Here is an 11,622-nt window from a genome sequence, read left to right on the forward strand (position 1 = left end):
GACCGACCCGTTCCTCTCTGGAATGTGCTCTCACTTTGTATAGCTCCCTTCTTTTCTGCAATAAAAGCTGTTTGCATGGAATTGCTTCCTGTCTGTGGTCACTCGGTGGCACCGGCCCTGCTTGTGAATTTTCCAAGCAAGGAGCCAAAGAAGCAGGACAACAGTCCACCAGGAGGCCGGACCTGACACTCTGAGAGGGGGAGAGGAGCTTTGCATTCTAACAGGACCCCAGGCGGTGTTGACGGCTCTGGGGAGTGCTTCAGCTGAACAGCAGGGAGGTGGGGCCTTCAGAGAACACCATTTGTGAGCCAATAACTGATCTTAACATGGGCAGGAGGAGGCCGTTTCTCGCCATTTACAGGTGGCTTCACCACAAATAGAGTGTCTAGCTGAGTCAGGGCCCCCAAGACCACCCACAGGTTTGATAATTCTCTAGGGGGACTCCCAAGACTCAGTAGAGAGCTGGACTCATGGCTGAGATTTGTTATAGCAAAAGGATGCTATGCACAATCAGCAAAGGGACAAAGTCACGGGGCAAAATTCCGGAGGGAACCAGGAGCAAGCTTCAAGGTCTCTCCCAGGGGAGCCATGCAGAACATACTGATTTTCCCAGCAATAAGTGGGAAATGCTGCTGACCAGGAAAACCTCGTAGAGGCTCAGTGCCCAGGGTTTTTATTGGGGCTGGTCACATGGGCACCCTCTGCCTGGAGAGAACCAAATTCTAGATCCCAGAAGGGAAGTTTGTACTCCGCCTAAACCATACTGTTTGTACAATTTGTGAGCCACTCATCAGTTAGTTAATGTGGGATCCTCCCAAAGTCTAAGTTCCCGGATGCCAGCCAAGGACCAAGCTTGCAAGCAGGCCTTTCTAAGGAGAGCAATTTCAGATCGCCTGTGTTAACTCTTTCCTGCACACTAGCCAAAACAATTACACAAGAGAAGGAAACAATAACTATAAAAGCAGCAAAGGGCTGGGCATGGTGGCTCACACCTGTAATCTCAGTACTTCGGGAGGCCAAGGCAGGAAGCTTGCTTGAAGCCAGGAGTTTGAGATCAGCCTGGGCAATACAATGACATCCCATCTTTACCAAAAAAAAAAAAAAAATTTTAATTAGCTGGCTGTGGTGGTACACATCTGTAGTCCTAGTTACTCGGGAGGCTGAGGCAGGAGGATCGCTTGAGCCCAGGAGTTTGAGGTTGCAGTGAGCTATGATGATGCCACTGCACTCCAGCCTGGAGGACAGAGCGAGACCTTGTCTCCAAAAAAAAAAAAAAAAAAAAAAAGGCAGCAAAGGAGGCACAAAATTAACAATTAACATTAAGTTGACCCTTGAACATGGCAGGGGTTGAGTGAGGGAACTGACCTCGTATAACATTTGACTCCCCAAAAACTTAACTACTGATAGCCTACTCTTGGCTGGAAGCCTTATCAGTAACATAGTTGATTAACACATATCTTATATGTTATATGTATTATTAGCTTACAGTAAAGTAAGCTAGAGAAAAGAAAATGTTATTAAGAAAATCATAAGGAAAAGAAAATATATTTACTATCCATTAAGTGGAAGTGGAGCCTCAGGAAGGTCTTCATCCCCGTCGTCTCCATGCTGAGCAGGCTGAGGCGGAGGAGGAGGAGGGTGGTCGGGCTGTCTTGGGCGGCAGAGGCGGAGGAGAAACCACACGTAACTGGGCCTGTGCAGTTCAAACCCGTGTTGTTCAAGGGCCAACTGTATTTCCAGACCGTATGGTTGTTGACCTGAAAAAGAATAAGAAAATCAACCGAAAATTATTCAAAATGAAATTTCTACTTGGAGCGAACTAGGCTAGAGCCCCGTCCCAGGCTCCTACCTGCAGAGGCCCCGGCAGGAAAAGCTGGAGCTGGCGGGACCTGAATGGAGTTAGAAGCTTTCGCTGTTCCGCAGGCCTGGACGCTCTCATTGTCACCCAGCTGAGATGCACTTGGGGATTTTCTAAGAGAAACCAGAGAAGCCGGGGGGCTGCGCAGGCACAGCCCGCAGCAGGGCGACCTGGCTGGAGGGGCCGCGCCTCGGCCTCGCTCCTGCCGCGCCCCGGGGCCCGCCAAGGGCTCCGGCGACAGCATGTGCGTGGCCCTGTGTCATCAGACATTGTGAAAATTAGACAGCTCAGCTGTCGTCAGTTCGGAACAGTCTCTCAGGCTGACTTTAACTCCTGCCTGGTGGCGCTGGGCGGGGCCACAGGACCGGTTCCTGCGCCCGCGGTCAGCAGCGGAGATGCTGCAGCGAGACATTCCCGGGAGACGTCCCAGACCACGATGGCCACCAGGAGCTGAGCGTGAGGAAGTGACTGTGACCCACTAAACTCAAACCAGATGAGTCCCCACCTCCCGTCAGGGTCCCAGCGATGTGCCATTCAAGCCCTGCAAGGTGACCAACCAACATTTTAACATGGCTCTAAAATGTGTTTTCAGAGACAGGCACGAGAAACTTGGACACAAACAAAAAGCAAAACGCTTATTCAAAACTTATTAAAGCCTAAGAGCTGCTCGGCGCTGGACTCGCCCCCGGGGCCATGGTCGCGGGGCCCTGCGCGGGGGCGGCCCGGCCAGGCCGTGGGGGCAGCGCGACCCCGCGGGGCCCTGCGAGCCCCCAGCGCCACGCGCCACGCTGCTGGCTGGGACGACAGCTGACTCACCGGCGCTGAGTTCTCGCTGGCGGAGGACGTGGCGCCGCACTTCGCCTGCTTGACGGGCCGCCTGACCCAGCAGCGCCTCTTCCGGCCCGACCCCTGCGACGTGGGCCTGGTGCGGGTGCCCCAGCGCAGCGTCTTCCCGGCGCACACGGGCGCACGCGCTGCCCATAGCCGGTTCTTCCACTCGCTCTTCACCCAGAACGAGCAGCTGCGGCGTGTGGAGCTGTCCCTGGAGGCGCTGGCGCCTGGTGGCCTGCAGCAGATCCTCAGCTTCATCTACACGCCCGAGCTGCTGGTCAACGCAGCCAGCGCCCACGAGGTGCTCAGTGCCGCCTCCTTGCTGCAGATGGCCGGCATCGCCGCGTCCCGCCAGGAACTGCTGGACGCCCGCTCCCTAGGCCCACCAGGTCCCGGCACTGTGGCCCTGGCCCAGCCGGCTGCCAGCTGCACCCCAGCTGTGCCACCCTACTACTGTGACATCAAGCAGGAGGCGGACACCCCAGGCCTGCCCAAGATCTGTGCCCGCGAGGGTCCTGACCCCTACTCAGTGCGCCTGGAGGACGGGCAGGGACCGCTGGAGGCACAGTGCCTGCCACCATTGGGCCAGCCCAGCCCTTCTTCAAGGAGGAGAAGGAGGGTGCTGTCGAGGAGGCCGGCAGGCCCCCGGCCAGCTTGTGTAAGCTGGAGGGTGGGGGCGAGTTGGAGGAAGAGCTTGGGGGTTCTGGCACCTACAGCCGCCAGGAGCAGCCCCAGATCATTGTGGAGGTGAACCTCAACAACCAGACACTGCACGTGTCCACTGGCCGAGGGGAAGCCAGGCCCTGGGACAAGCCGGCCACCATGATGCTGGGCCGGGAGGATGCGCTGCAGAGACACTCAGAGGAGGAGGAGGAGGAGGAAGAAGAGGATGAGGAAGAGGAGGATGGTGGCAGTGGAGGAGAGGAGGAGGAGGATCAAGAAAGTGGCAGTGAGGGAGAAGAGGAAGAGGAGGAAGAGGAAGGGCACAGTGAGCAGGAGGAAGAGGAAGAAGAGGAGGAGGAGGAAGGGCCCAGTGAGCAGGATCAAGAGAGCTCTGAGGAGGAGGAAGCAGAGGAGGGGGAAGCTGGCAGCATGCAGGGGCCGCCAGGGCACCGGGGCAGCCGTGCTGACCCCCCTCCCCACAGTCGCATGGCCACGCGGTCCCGGGAGAATGCCTGGCGCCAAGGCACCTCTGAGCCTGAGGAGGCTGGGCCACGTAGTGGGAAGCGACCCAAGCTGTCCCCCAGAGTGGCCTCTGCACCAGTCCGAGGGCCTCCAGCCACTGATGGGCGGGGGGCCAACGTGAGGCTGGAGGAGAAGCAGCACCACCCGTGCCAGAAGTGCCCACGAGTTTTCAACAACCGCTGGTACCTGGAGAAACACATGAATGTGACCCACAGCCACATGCAGATCTGTGACCAGTGCGGCAAGCGCTTCCTGCTAGAGAGTGAGCGGCTGCTGCAGCGGCAGACGGACTGCGAGCGCATCATCCAGTGTGTGACGTGTGGCAAAGCTTTCAAGAAGCTCTGGTCCCTCCATGAGCACAAGAAGATTGTGCATGGGTACGCAGAGAAGAAGTTCTCATGTGAGATCTGTGAGTTCTATACCATGGCCCACGTTTCGCACATGGTTGCCCACACCAAGGACATGCCCTCCACCTGTGAAGCCTGCGGGAAGTCCTTCAAGCGCAGCATGTCCCTCGAGGTGCACTCACTGCAGCGCTCCGGGGAGAAGCCATTCAGATGTGACAACTGCAACTAGCGTTTCCAGTACAAGTACCAGCTGCCGTCACACATGAGCATCCACACTGGCCACAAGCAGCTCCTGTGCCAGTGGTGTGGCCAGGACTTCAACATGAAGCAGTGCTTTGATGAGCACACGAAGACCCACACAGGGGAGAGGCCGGACATCTGCGACATCTGCGGCAGGAGCTTCCCCAGCCCGCCCAGCGTGAAGCGGCGCCGGCGCCGCACACGGGGAGAAGCCGGAGCCTCGCGACGTGTGCGGCCCGCGCTGCCGCTGCCCCGACGTGCTCGAGGCCCACAAGGAGAAATGCTTCCTTGTCAGCCGCCCGCGGGCCGGCGACCGCCCGCCCCGCCCCGGGCCTGCCCCCCGCCCAGCCTCAGGCCCGCGCTGCCCCTGCTCCCCGGGCTCCCCCAGACCCCGCCGCCCCGCCGCCCCTCCTCCCCACCGCTGGCGGCACTGGCGGGGCATGAACGCCACCAACTAGCTGCCGAGCTACACTTGCTGCGACCTGGAGCCCAGGGCCCGCTCCGGGGGGGACCCCGCTGCCCTCCCCCCTTGCTGGGGGGCAGCAGCTCGGGCCTGGGCCGCCGCCCCCTCCTCCAGAGGTGGCTGGATGTGCTCCGCCTGAGACCCCGACCCGGGGGGCGCGGGCCGGCAGCCCCCAGAGCCGGTGGAGGACGCCTCCCTCGCAAGTGCCCCCCTTCTGCGGCTCCCTGAAGCCTTTACTTTTTGGGTTTTTTTTGGAAGTGAAGGAAAAAGAAAAGAGAGGAAACTGTTCGCAGCACCCCTCCAGGCGAGGAGGGTGCTGGAGGCGGCAGGTCCGGCGGGGACGGAGGGGCCCGGGGCAGGTGTAGTGGCCGGTCACGCTGCTGAGGCCGGAGCCGGAGAGGGTTGGTCAGGCCCAGCCTGGAGCGGCCTCAGCGGTTTAGCCCCACGTGCTCGTGCCCCTAATTTGCTCCTTCTTCTTGCAGGGTTTGGGGAGAAGTTGGGGTGCCGCCCCGTAGAAGAGTTGTGGACCCAGTCTGAGGGCTGTGGACACCCCGCCAGGGCTTGAGACTGGACACTGGCGGGTGCGGGTGGGGAGCGTTGAGCAGCGGGAACTGCAGTCCGGGCTCTGCACCAAGTAGTGTGGGGGAGGCAGGGGCTGGACCCCAGGGGCTTGCTTTCCCCACCCACATCCCTGCCGGCAGGCCCGGGGCCCCCCAACCTGCACCAGGCTGCACCGTGGGTCTTGAGTCCCGGCGATGTCCCCCGAAGCTGCTAGGCCTTGGTGCTGTGGGCCAGGCCCTAGGTGGGCAGACAGGTGCCTCCCTCAGCACCAGCTCCCAGGGGCTGGAGTCAAGGAACCCCTGCAGACAGGCTAGACTCCAGGGGCAGGGTCCAAGGAGGACCACTTGGACAAGTGTTTTGGGGTTTCAAGGTGCTCTCGGTGGGACAGGGGGCAGGGCTGCCGCTCACAGAGCACCTCCGCCCCTCACCAGCTACCCTGGCATGTGTTTCACACCAGAAGGAGACGTGTGTGTCTGTGTCCGTCTCTGCTCCCCTGTGGCCGCACTAGGGCAGCCACAGCCTGTCCCTGGCCGGCTCCAGCATCCTGGCTCCTCCCGGGCCTCTACACAGGTGGGTGGGCCACTCACAGCACTGCTGGTGAGAGAAACCCCTGGGGACAGGGGACCCCAGCCTGTGCCCGGTGCTTGCCCTCATGAGGCCTGCACTAATAGGAAATCCTATTTTGTTGTCATTTAATGTCTTCATTCCTGCTTTTAAGATGGAGTGGAAGGTTCCGTAAACTACATGTTTCCTAGTTAAGCTCTTTCCTCTTGTGTTTATACAGTTTTGTTTGTTATACTTTTTGCACCTTAAACTCCCACTACTCCCCCACGCTACCACCTTCCCAGCGTGGCCGGGGTGGGAAGGGGCCTGGGCCCAAGGGGCATAGTTGGGGGCGCTGAACCCTTCTGACCTCCCTGTGAGGCCCATGGCCCTGGGGCAGGGGGCTGGGGACATTTTAATCATCAATAAATGAAGCACTTTATTCTGAAAAAAAAAAAAAAAAAGCTTAAATATGCCATTATCACTATAATTGAAAGATGTTTTGGAACATAATTATATATTCCTGATTTGGGCATATATAAAAAGGACTTTATTTTCTCATCTTTAAATTTATTAAAAAGCTTAGAGGAAATCCACATATAAAATTAATGGCATATGAAACAAAAGTGACAAATAGAAGCAAAGAAATTGATAAAAATTGTTCTAACATCAAGAAGGAAATTGTAACCAAAACAAATTTCAGATCATACCAAAAGCAATAATTCATTAAACAGGAAAAAAATAGATCAATAGTAGAAGTAATGAGTTATGATGAATAGGCTCTTGTGTTGGGTGATAATTCAATTGGTGAAGAGGAATCAATCACGATTCATTGGAAAAATATTTAAATTTTTTGTTGATTTAACACAAAATGGTGGCATCAACATAAATAACAAAAAACTCCTAATACACTATACACATAGAGGGATATCCATGACAAATCTGTTAATAAGTTCTGTCAAAGTAAAGGATACTCAACATTAGCTACTGCACAAGAAAACCTGAATTGACCAGTAATAAAGAAAGAATTTACTGTATGAATAAATATTAAAAAGAAGAGGGAACAAATTAATTTCTAATGATTTAAAACCCTCATTTAGTTTGCCTGTTTCACAAACAAGAAAATTCAAAATTAACATGCAGAAATGATTAACTCAATATCCTTCAATAAATACAAATTACAACCAGTTAGAAAATATACTAAACAGGAATTTACAATAGCAAAAAGAAAATCTACTTGGAAATAACAAGAAATAGGTAAGATCTATATGAAATAAAAACTTTAAAATGTTATTAATACTATTGGACACATAATAAATGTCCTGAGCAAATAATAAGGCATAGCATATTCTTGGAATGGAAACATCATAAATGCCATTTTTCCTTTACTCTATACATAGCTCATAAATTAAAAAATCCCAATAAAATAATGAGGTGTTTTAAGTAGATAAGCTGATCCTAAAAATCATATGTAGAAATAAACAAGCAAAATAGTCAAAAAATTTCTGGGAAAAAAAAAGTAATAATGGGTCAGCCCAGCCAAATATTGACATTTTACAATTAATCACTGAAATAGTAGGATATTGATAAATAGATAAATGGGACAGAATATAAAATCCATAAATAAATCCACACATAAATGAAAATGTAGTATATGAAAAGGACAGCACTTCAAATTAGTGCAGAAAAGATGCTTCTGAAATAACTGGATAACCATCTGGAGGAAAACATGAATTTGAATTCACACCTCACTAGGCAATATTGAAAAGCAGATGGAAAAAGGAAACAAAAAAACAGAAGATGAATTCACACTTCACATCTTATACCAGGATAAATTTAATATGGATTTAAATTTTTAATATAAAAAATTAAATTATGAAAGTGTTAAAAGACTTTATGGGAAAAATTTTTAATAATCTTAGTATTGGCTGGGTGCAATGGCTCACACCTGTAATCCTAGCACTTTGGGAGGCCAAGGTGTTAGGATGGCTTGAGGCCAGGAGTTCAAGACCAGCCTGAGCAACATACTGAGACCCCATCTCTACAAAATTAAAAAAAAAAAAAAAAAACTTAGCCAGGTGTGATGTTGCACTCCTGTAGTCCCAGCTACTCAGGAGCCTGAGGCAGGAGGATCCCTGTGTTTGGGGCTGCAGTGAGCTATGATACGCCCCTGCACTCTAGCCCAGGCAACAGAGTGAGAAACTGTCTCAAAAATAACAACAATAATAATCCTGGTATAAAGAATATCTTTTTAACTATGAAACACAACAGACACCATAAAGGAAAAGATTGATTCATTCAACAGTATACAAATTTCTTAAAGTCCCTGAAGCAAACCAACGCAAGTAAAACTAAATGACAAATGAAAAAATACATTTGCAACTCACATCACTAACAAAGAGCTAATCTGGCCTAATATATAAAGTGCTCCTTGTAAATAAAAAGGAAAAAATAATGTAACCCAATAAAAAAAGAGAAATGGATACGGGGGGAGCAAAATTCCTCCAAAAGAATATGAAAATAGATTTTAAACATACAGAGGATGTTGAAATCCACTTATAACACGAGGAATGAAGATTAAAATTTCAATGGGATACCTTTTGTTTTTTTTACCTACAGGATTGCAAATGACAAAAAATTGATTCTTATGGTGGGAAGAGTGTGACAAAATGTACAATTACATTAACACATTGTTGGTGGACATGTCAATTAGTACTTCAGTGGAAGGCAGTCACGTGTCCATCAAACTCTCAAAGCTCACATCCTTGTAGCCAACAATTCTTACTTGTAGGAATTTAACCTGCAGCTATACTCATGTGGATGTTATACATTTTATATGTATGTTATAATGGGAAAAATTTGGAAAGGATCTACATGACCACTAATTGGAGACCAATTAGTTAAATCACAACCATGGATACCGTGGATACCATACAGTCGCAGAAACAAGGAGGAGGTTCCTCATGATAGGAAATGATCTCCAAGAGATATTTTCAAATAGATGAAAAAAGCAAAGTACAATGGTATCTACGATGTACTAGAATTTTTTTCCAAAAAAAAAAAAATGACGAAAAGTATATATGCCTTAATATACAGAGACTATCTCTGGGAAGATACACAGGAAACGAGAAACATCGGTCACCTCTGGGAGGCATCATGACGGGGGGCTGGAATAGCAGGAGCCCTATTCATTGGGTCTTCTTTGATAGTTTTGATCTTTCAACTACAGAGTGCATTGTCTACTGAAGGAGTAAACGTTAAAGAAAATAAGCAAATAAGAAACAAGTAAATGCAGCCCCCTCTGGAGAGCAGAGGAGGAGTCAAGACCTTGCCTGGGGGGAGCAGGAAGAGGAAGCCCGGAGGTGATGGCAAAGGCAGCCAGGCAGGGGCGTCGCACATCCAGCCAGAGAGAGCGGCCTCCAGCGGTGGAAGAGGTGAAGGTTCCTGGGGATCTGGAACCCGACGACTCCAAAGGCCATGGGGGTGGGACCCGAGGGTGGGTTTCCAACTATTTCACTGGTAAGGGCTGAGACAAAAGCTTGAGTTGTTTTGTCATCATCATTATTATTATTTGACTATTACTATTAGGACCCACATTCCCACTTCTTATCTGCAGAAAATGGGTTCTCTACATTCAGGAATTCCCTCCCATCCCCATCATCTGGAGCCCGACTTTCTTAACACTGCTGTTTCCCAGTCACTTCCCTTCGTGCAAACTTTATGGCAGCTCCAGGCTACGCTTGCACCGTCCTCGTCAGCGGTGAGACCAGGCCTGGGCCGAGCTCCCTGAGAGAAGGGAGGCTCTGTCTGTCTGAACTATATTCTCCACGCCTTGCAAAGTTCCTGGCACACACGTGGGATTCACAAAATAGTCACTGAAAACACAGATGAATAATCCCAAACACCTTGTGTGCTTCACCCTCCCACCTTGCTCCTGCCCCTTTATCTGGTGCTCCTCGTGTGCGCGCCCTGGTTCGCGGCGCCTGCTTTCCCCAGCACGTCATTCAGGAACGGCATGTCAATATCGGACCAGCAGCAGCAGCAGTGTCACCACTGTTGCCTGTGCCACCGTTTATGGGCCACCACCTTTGTGTCAGTAATGTTACCTTGGATTCCTGGGGGCTTTGAGTGACTACAAGACCATCTCTGAGGACACCATGTCACTGTGTCAGTGAAGAGACACAGGAAAGAGCAAGGGAGTTCAGCACAGCTGGCAGTGTCACTGGGTCTGGGCAGGTGACTTAATCCTAAACCAGCCCTAGTTCCTGCCTCAAAACGGTTGGCTCAGAATCCAGTTTGCCCAGGGCAAGCATAGCCAAGACCAGCCAGGGCTACAGTCATCCTGCCACCCCCGAGATTTTGCACAAATCTGCTTGAAGAAGTTCCTCTTAAAGTGTCATCCACCAACCAGCTCACCCAGAATCATCTGAGGCGCTTGTGGAAAACGCAGATCGTGGGGCCTCGCCCCAAACCTCCTGCAGCAGACTGCCTGCCCTGGGCCTGCTGAGTCGAGTCTAAACACACAGCAAATTCTAACGCAGACAGCTGGGAAACACACCCCAATAAACATGGTCCTAGGAAGCCCATATCCTGTGATTTTTATTTTTTAATTTTGAAATAATTTTAAATTTTAGAGAAGAGATTCATAAATAATACAAAAAACTCTCTTATCCCCTTCACTCAGCAACTATTCACATTTTGCCACATTTGCTTTCTGCCTCTGTCTCTGTCTTTATCTCTCGATCTCTCTCCCTCTCTCTCAATATGTCTCTCTCCTCCGCCCCTCTACATATATGGTGTCAACCTTAAATAATTGAAAGGATCAGAACACAGTTTAAAAGGGTTTATTAAAGCACAAAGCTGAGAATAGCCATTCAGGTAACACAGACTCCAAAGAAATGGGGTCAGTACTCTGAAGTTTAAAGTTAAGGTCTTGCTTATATAGGCAGAAAACAAAGGAATTTAGTGGGATTGTGACAGAAGGGCCTGAAAAAGATCAAAATGTATTACAAGTTGTCTCTTTAAACCCTGCCCCTACTCTTTTTGGGAATTAAAACCTGCGTTCCTGCCCAAGGCCAGTAGTCAGAGGGGCAGGGAGTGTCCTTTGTTCTTTGCACCACAAGAGACAGCCCAACTGAACTGCCGGGCAGAGGTCAGGACCGTCTTCACCCAAGGTGCTACAGCTACGCAGCGATAGCCCAGCGCTGAAAACTCCTTTTAAAGGCTCTGTATTTCTGCTTATAGGAGGACAATGATTGTTTAAGATGAAAGTCTGCGATCCTCCTCATTTGCCAGCAAATTAATAAACTTCTCTTCCCTTTTCCTTAAACCACTTGTCCTCATTCTTCTGATGCAGCCTTGGGGACAGGTGTGAACTTTTTCTAACAGTATTGTGACATTTTCTATACAGGCTTGTTTATGAGTTACAGCAATTTAATTAGTTACAGTTTGTTTTCTTTTCTTTCCAACTTAAAAGAGTGTATTTAACATTCCATCTTAGACAATGTGACAGTCATGAAGTGTCTGGGTGAGAGTCAGGAAGACTTTGGGAAGTTAGTCAGGTAAGAGGGAAGGGGTCTTCCTTGTCACCCTTC

At 50.5% G+C, this 11,622-nt stretch overlaps 1 protein-coding gene and 1 long non-coding RNA gene across 2 annotated transcripts; one reads left to right on the forward strand and one right to left on the reverse strand.

The window, feature by feature from the left end:
* Positions 1-1,529: 1,529 nt before the first annotated feature.
* Positions 1,530-1,967, reverse strand: LOC123629826. Its single transcript, XR_006732304.1, has 2 exons — positions 1,850-1,967; positions 1,530-1,757 (listed from the first exon to the last, which is right to left on the reverse strand). It is a non-coding gene; the product is annotated as an uncharacterized LOC123629826 (long non-coding RNA).
* A 584-nt stretch (positions 1,968-2,551) lies between these two features.
* On the forward strand, positions 2,552-5,152 carry LOC123629807 (zinc finger and BTB domain-containing protein 47-like). Its single transcript, XM_045539187.1, is given in 6 exon segments — positions 2,552-2,620; positions 2,685-3,234; positions 3,237-4,657; positions 4,659-4,783; positions 4,785-4,817; positions 4,819-5,152. Coding segments are annotated over 6 exon segments (2,532 nt in total).
* Positions 5,153-11,622: the final 6,470 nt, after the last annotated feature.

This window comes from Lemur catta, unplaced genomic scaffold (assembly GCF_020740605.2).
Source record: "Lemur catta isolate mLemCat1 unplaced genomic scaffold, mLemCat1.pri scaffold_47_ctg1, whole genome shotgun sequence".
In the NCBI taxonomy this organism is placed as follows: domain Eukaryota; kingdom Metazoa; phylum Chordata; class Mammalia; order Primates; family Lemuridae; genus Lemur; species Lemur catta.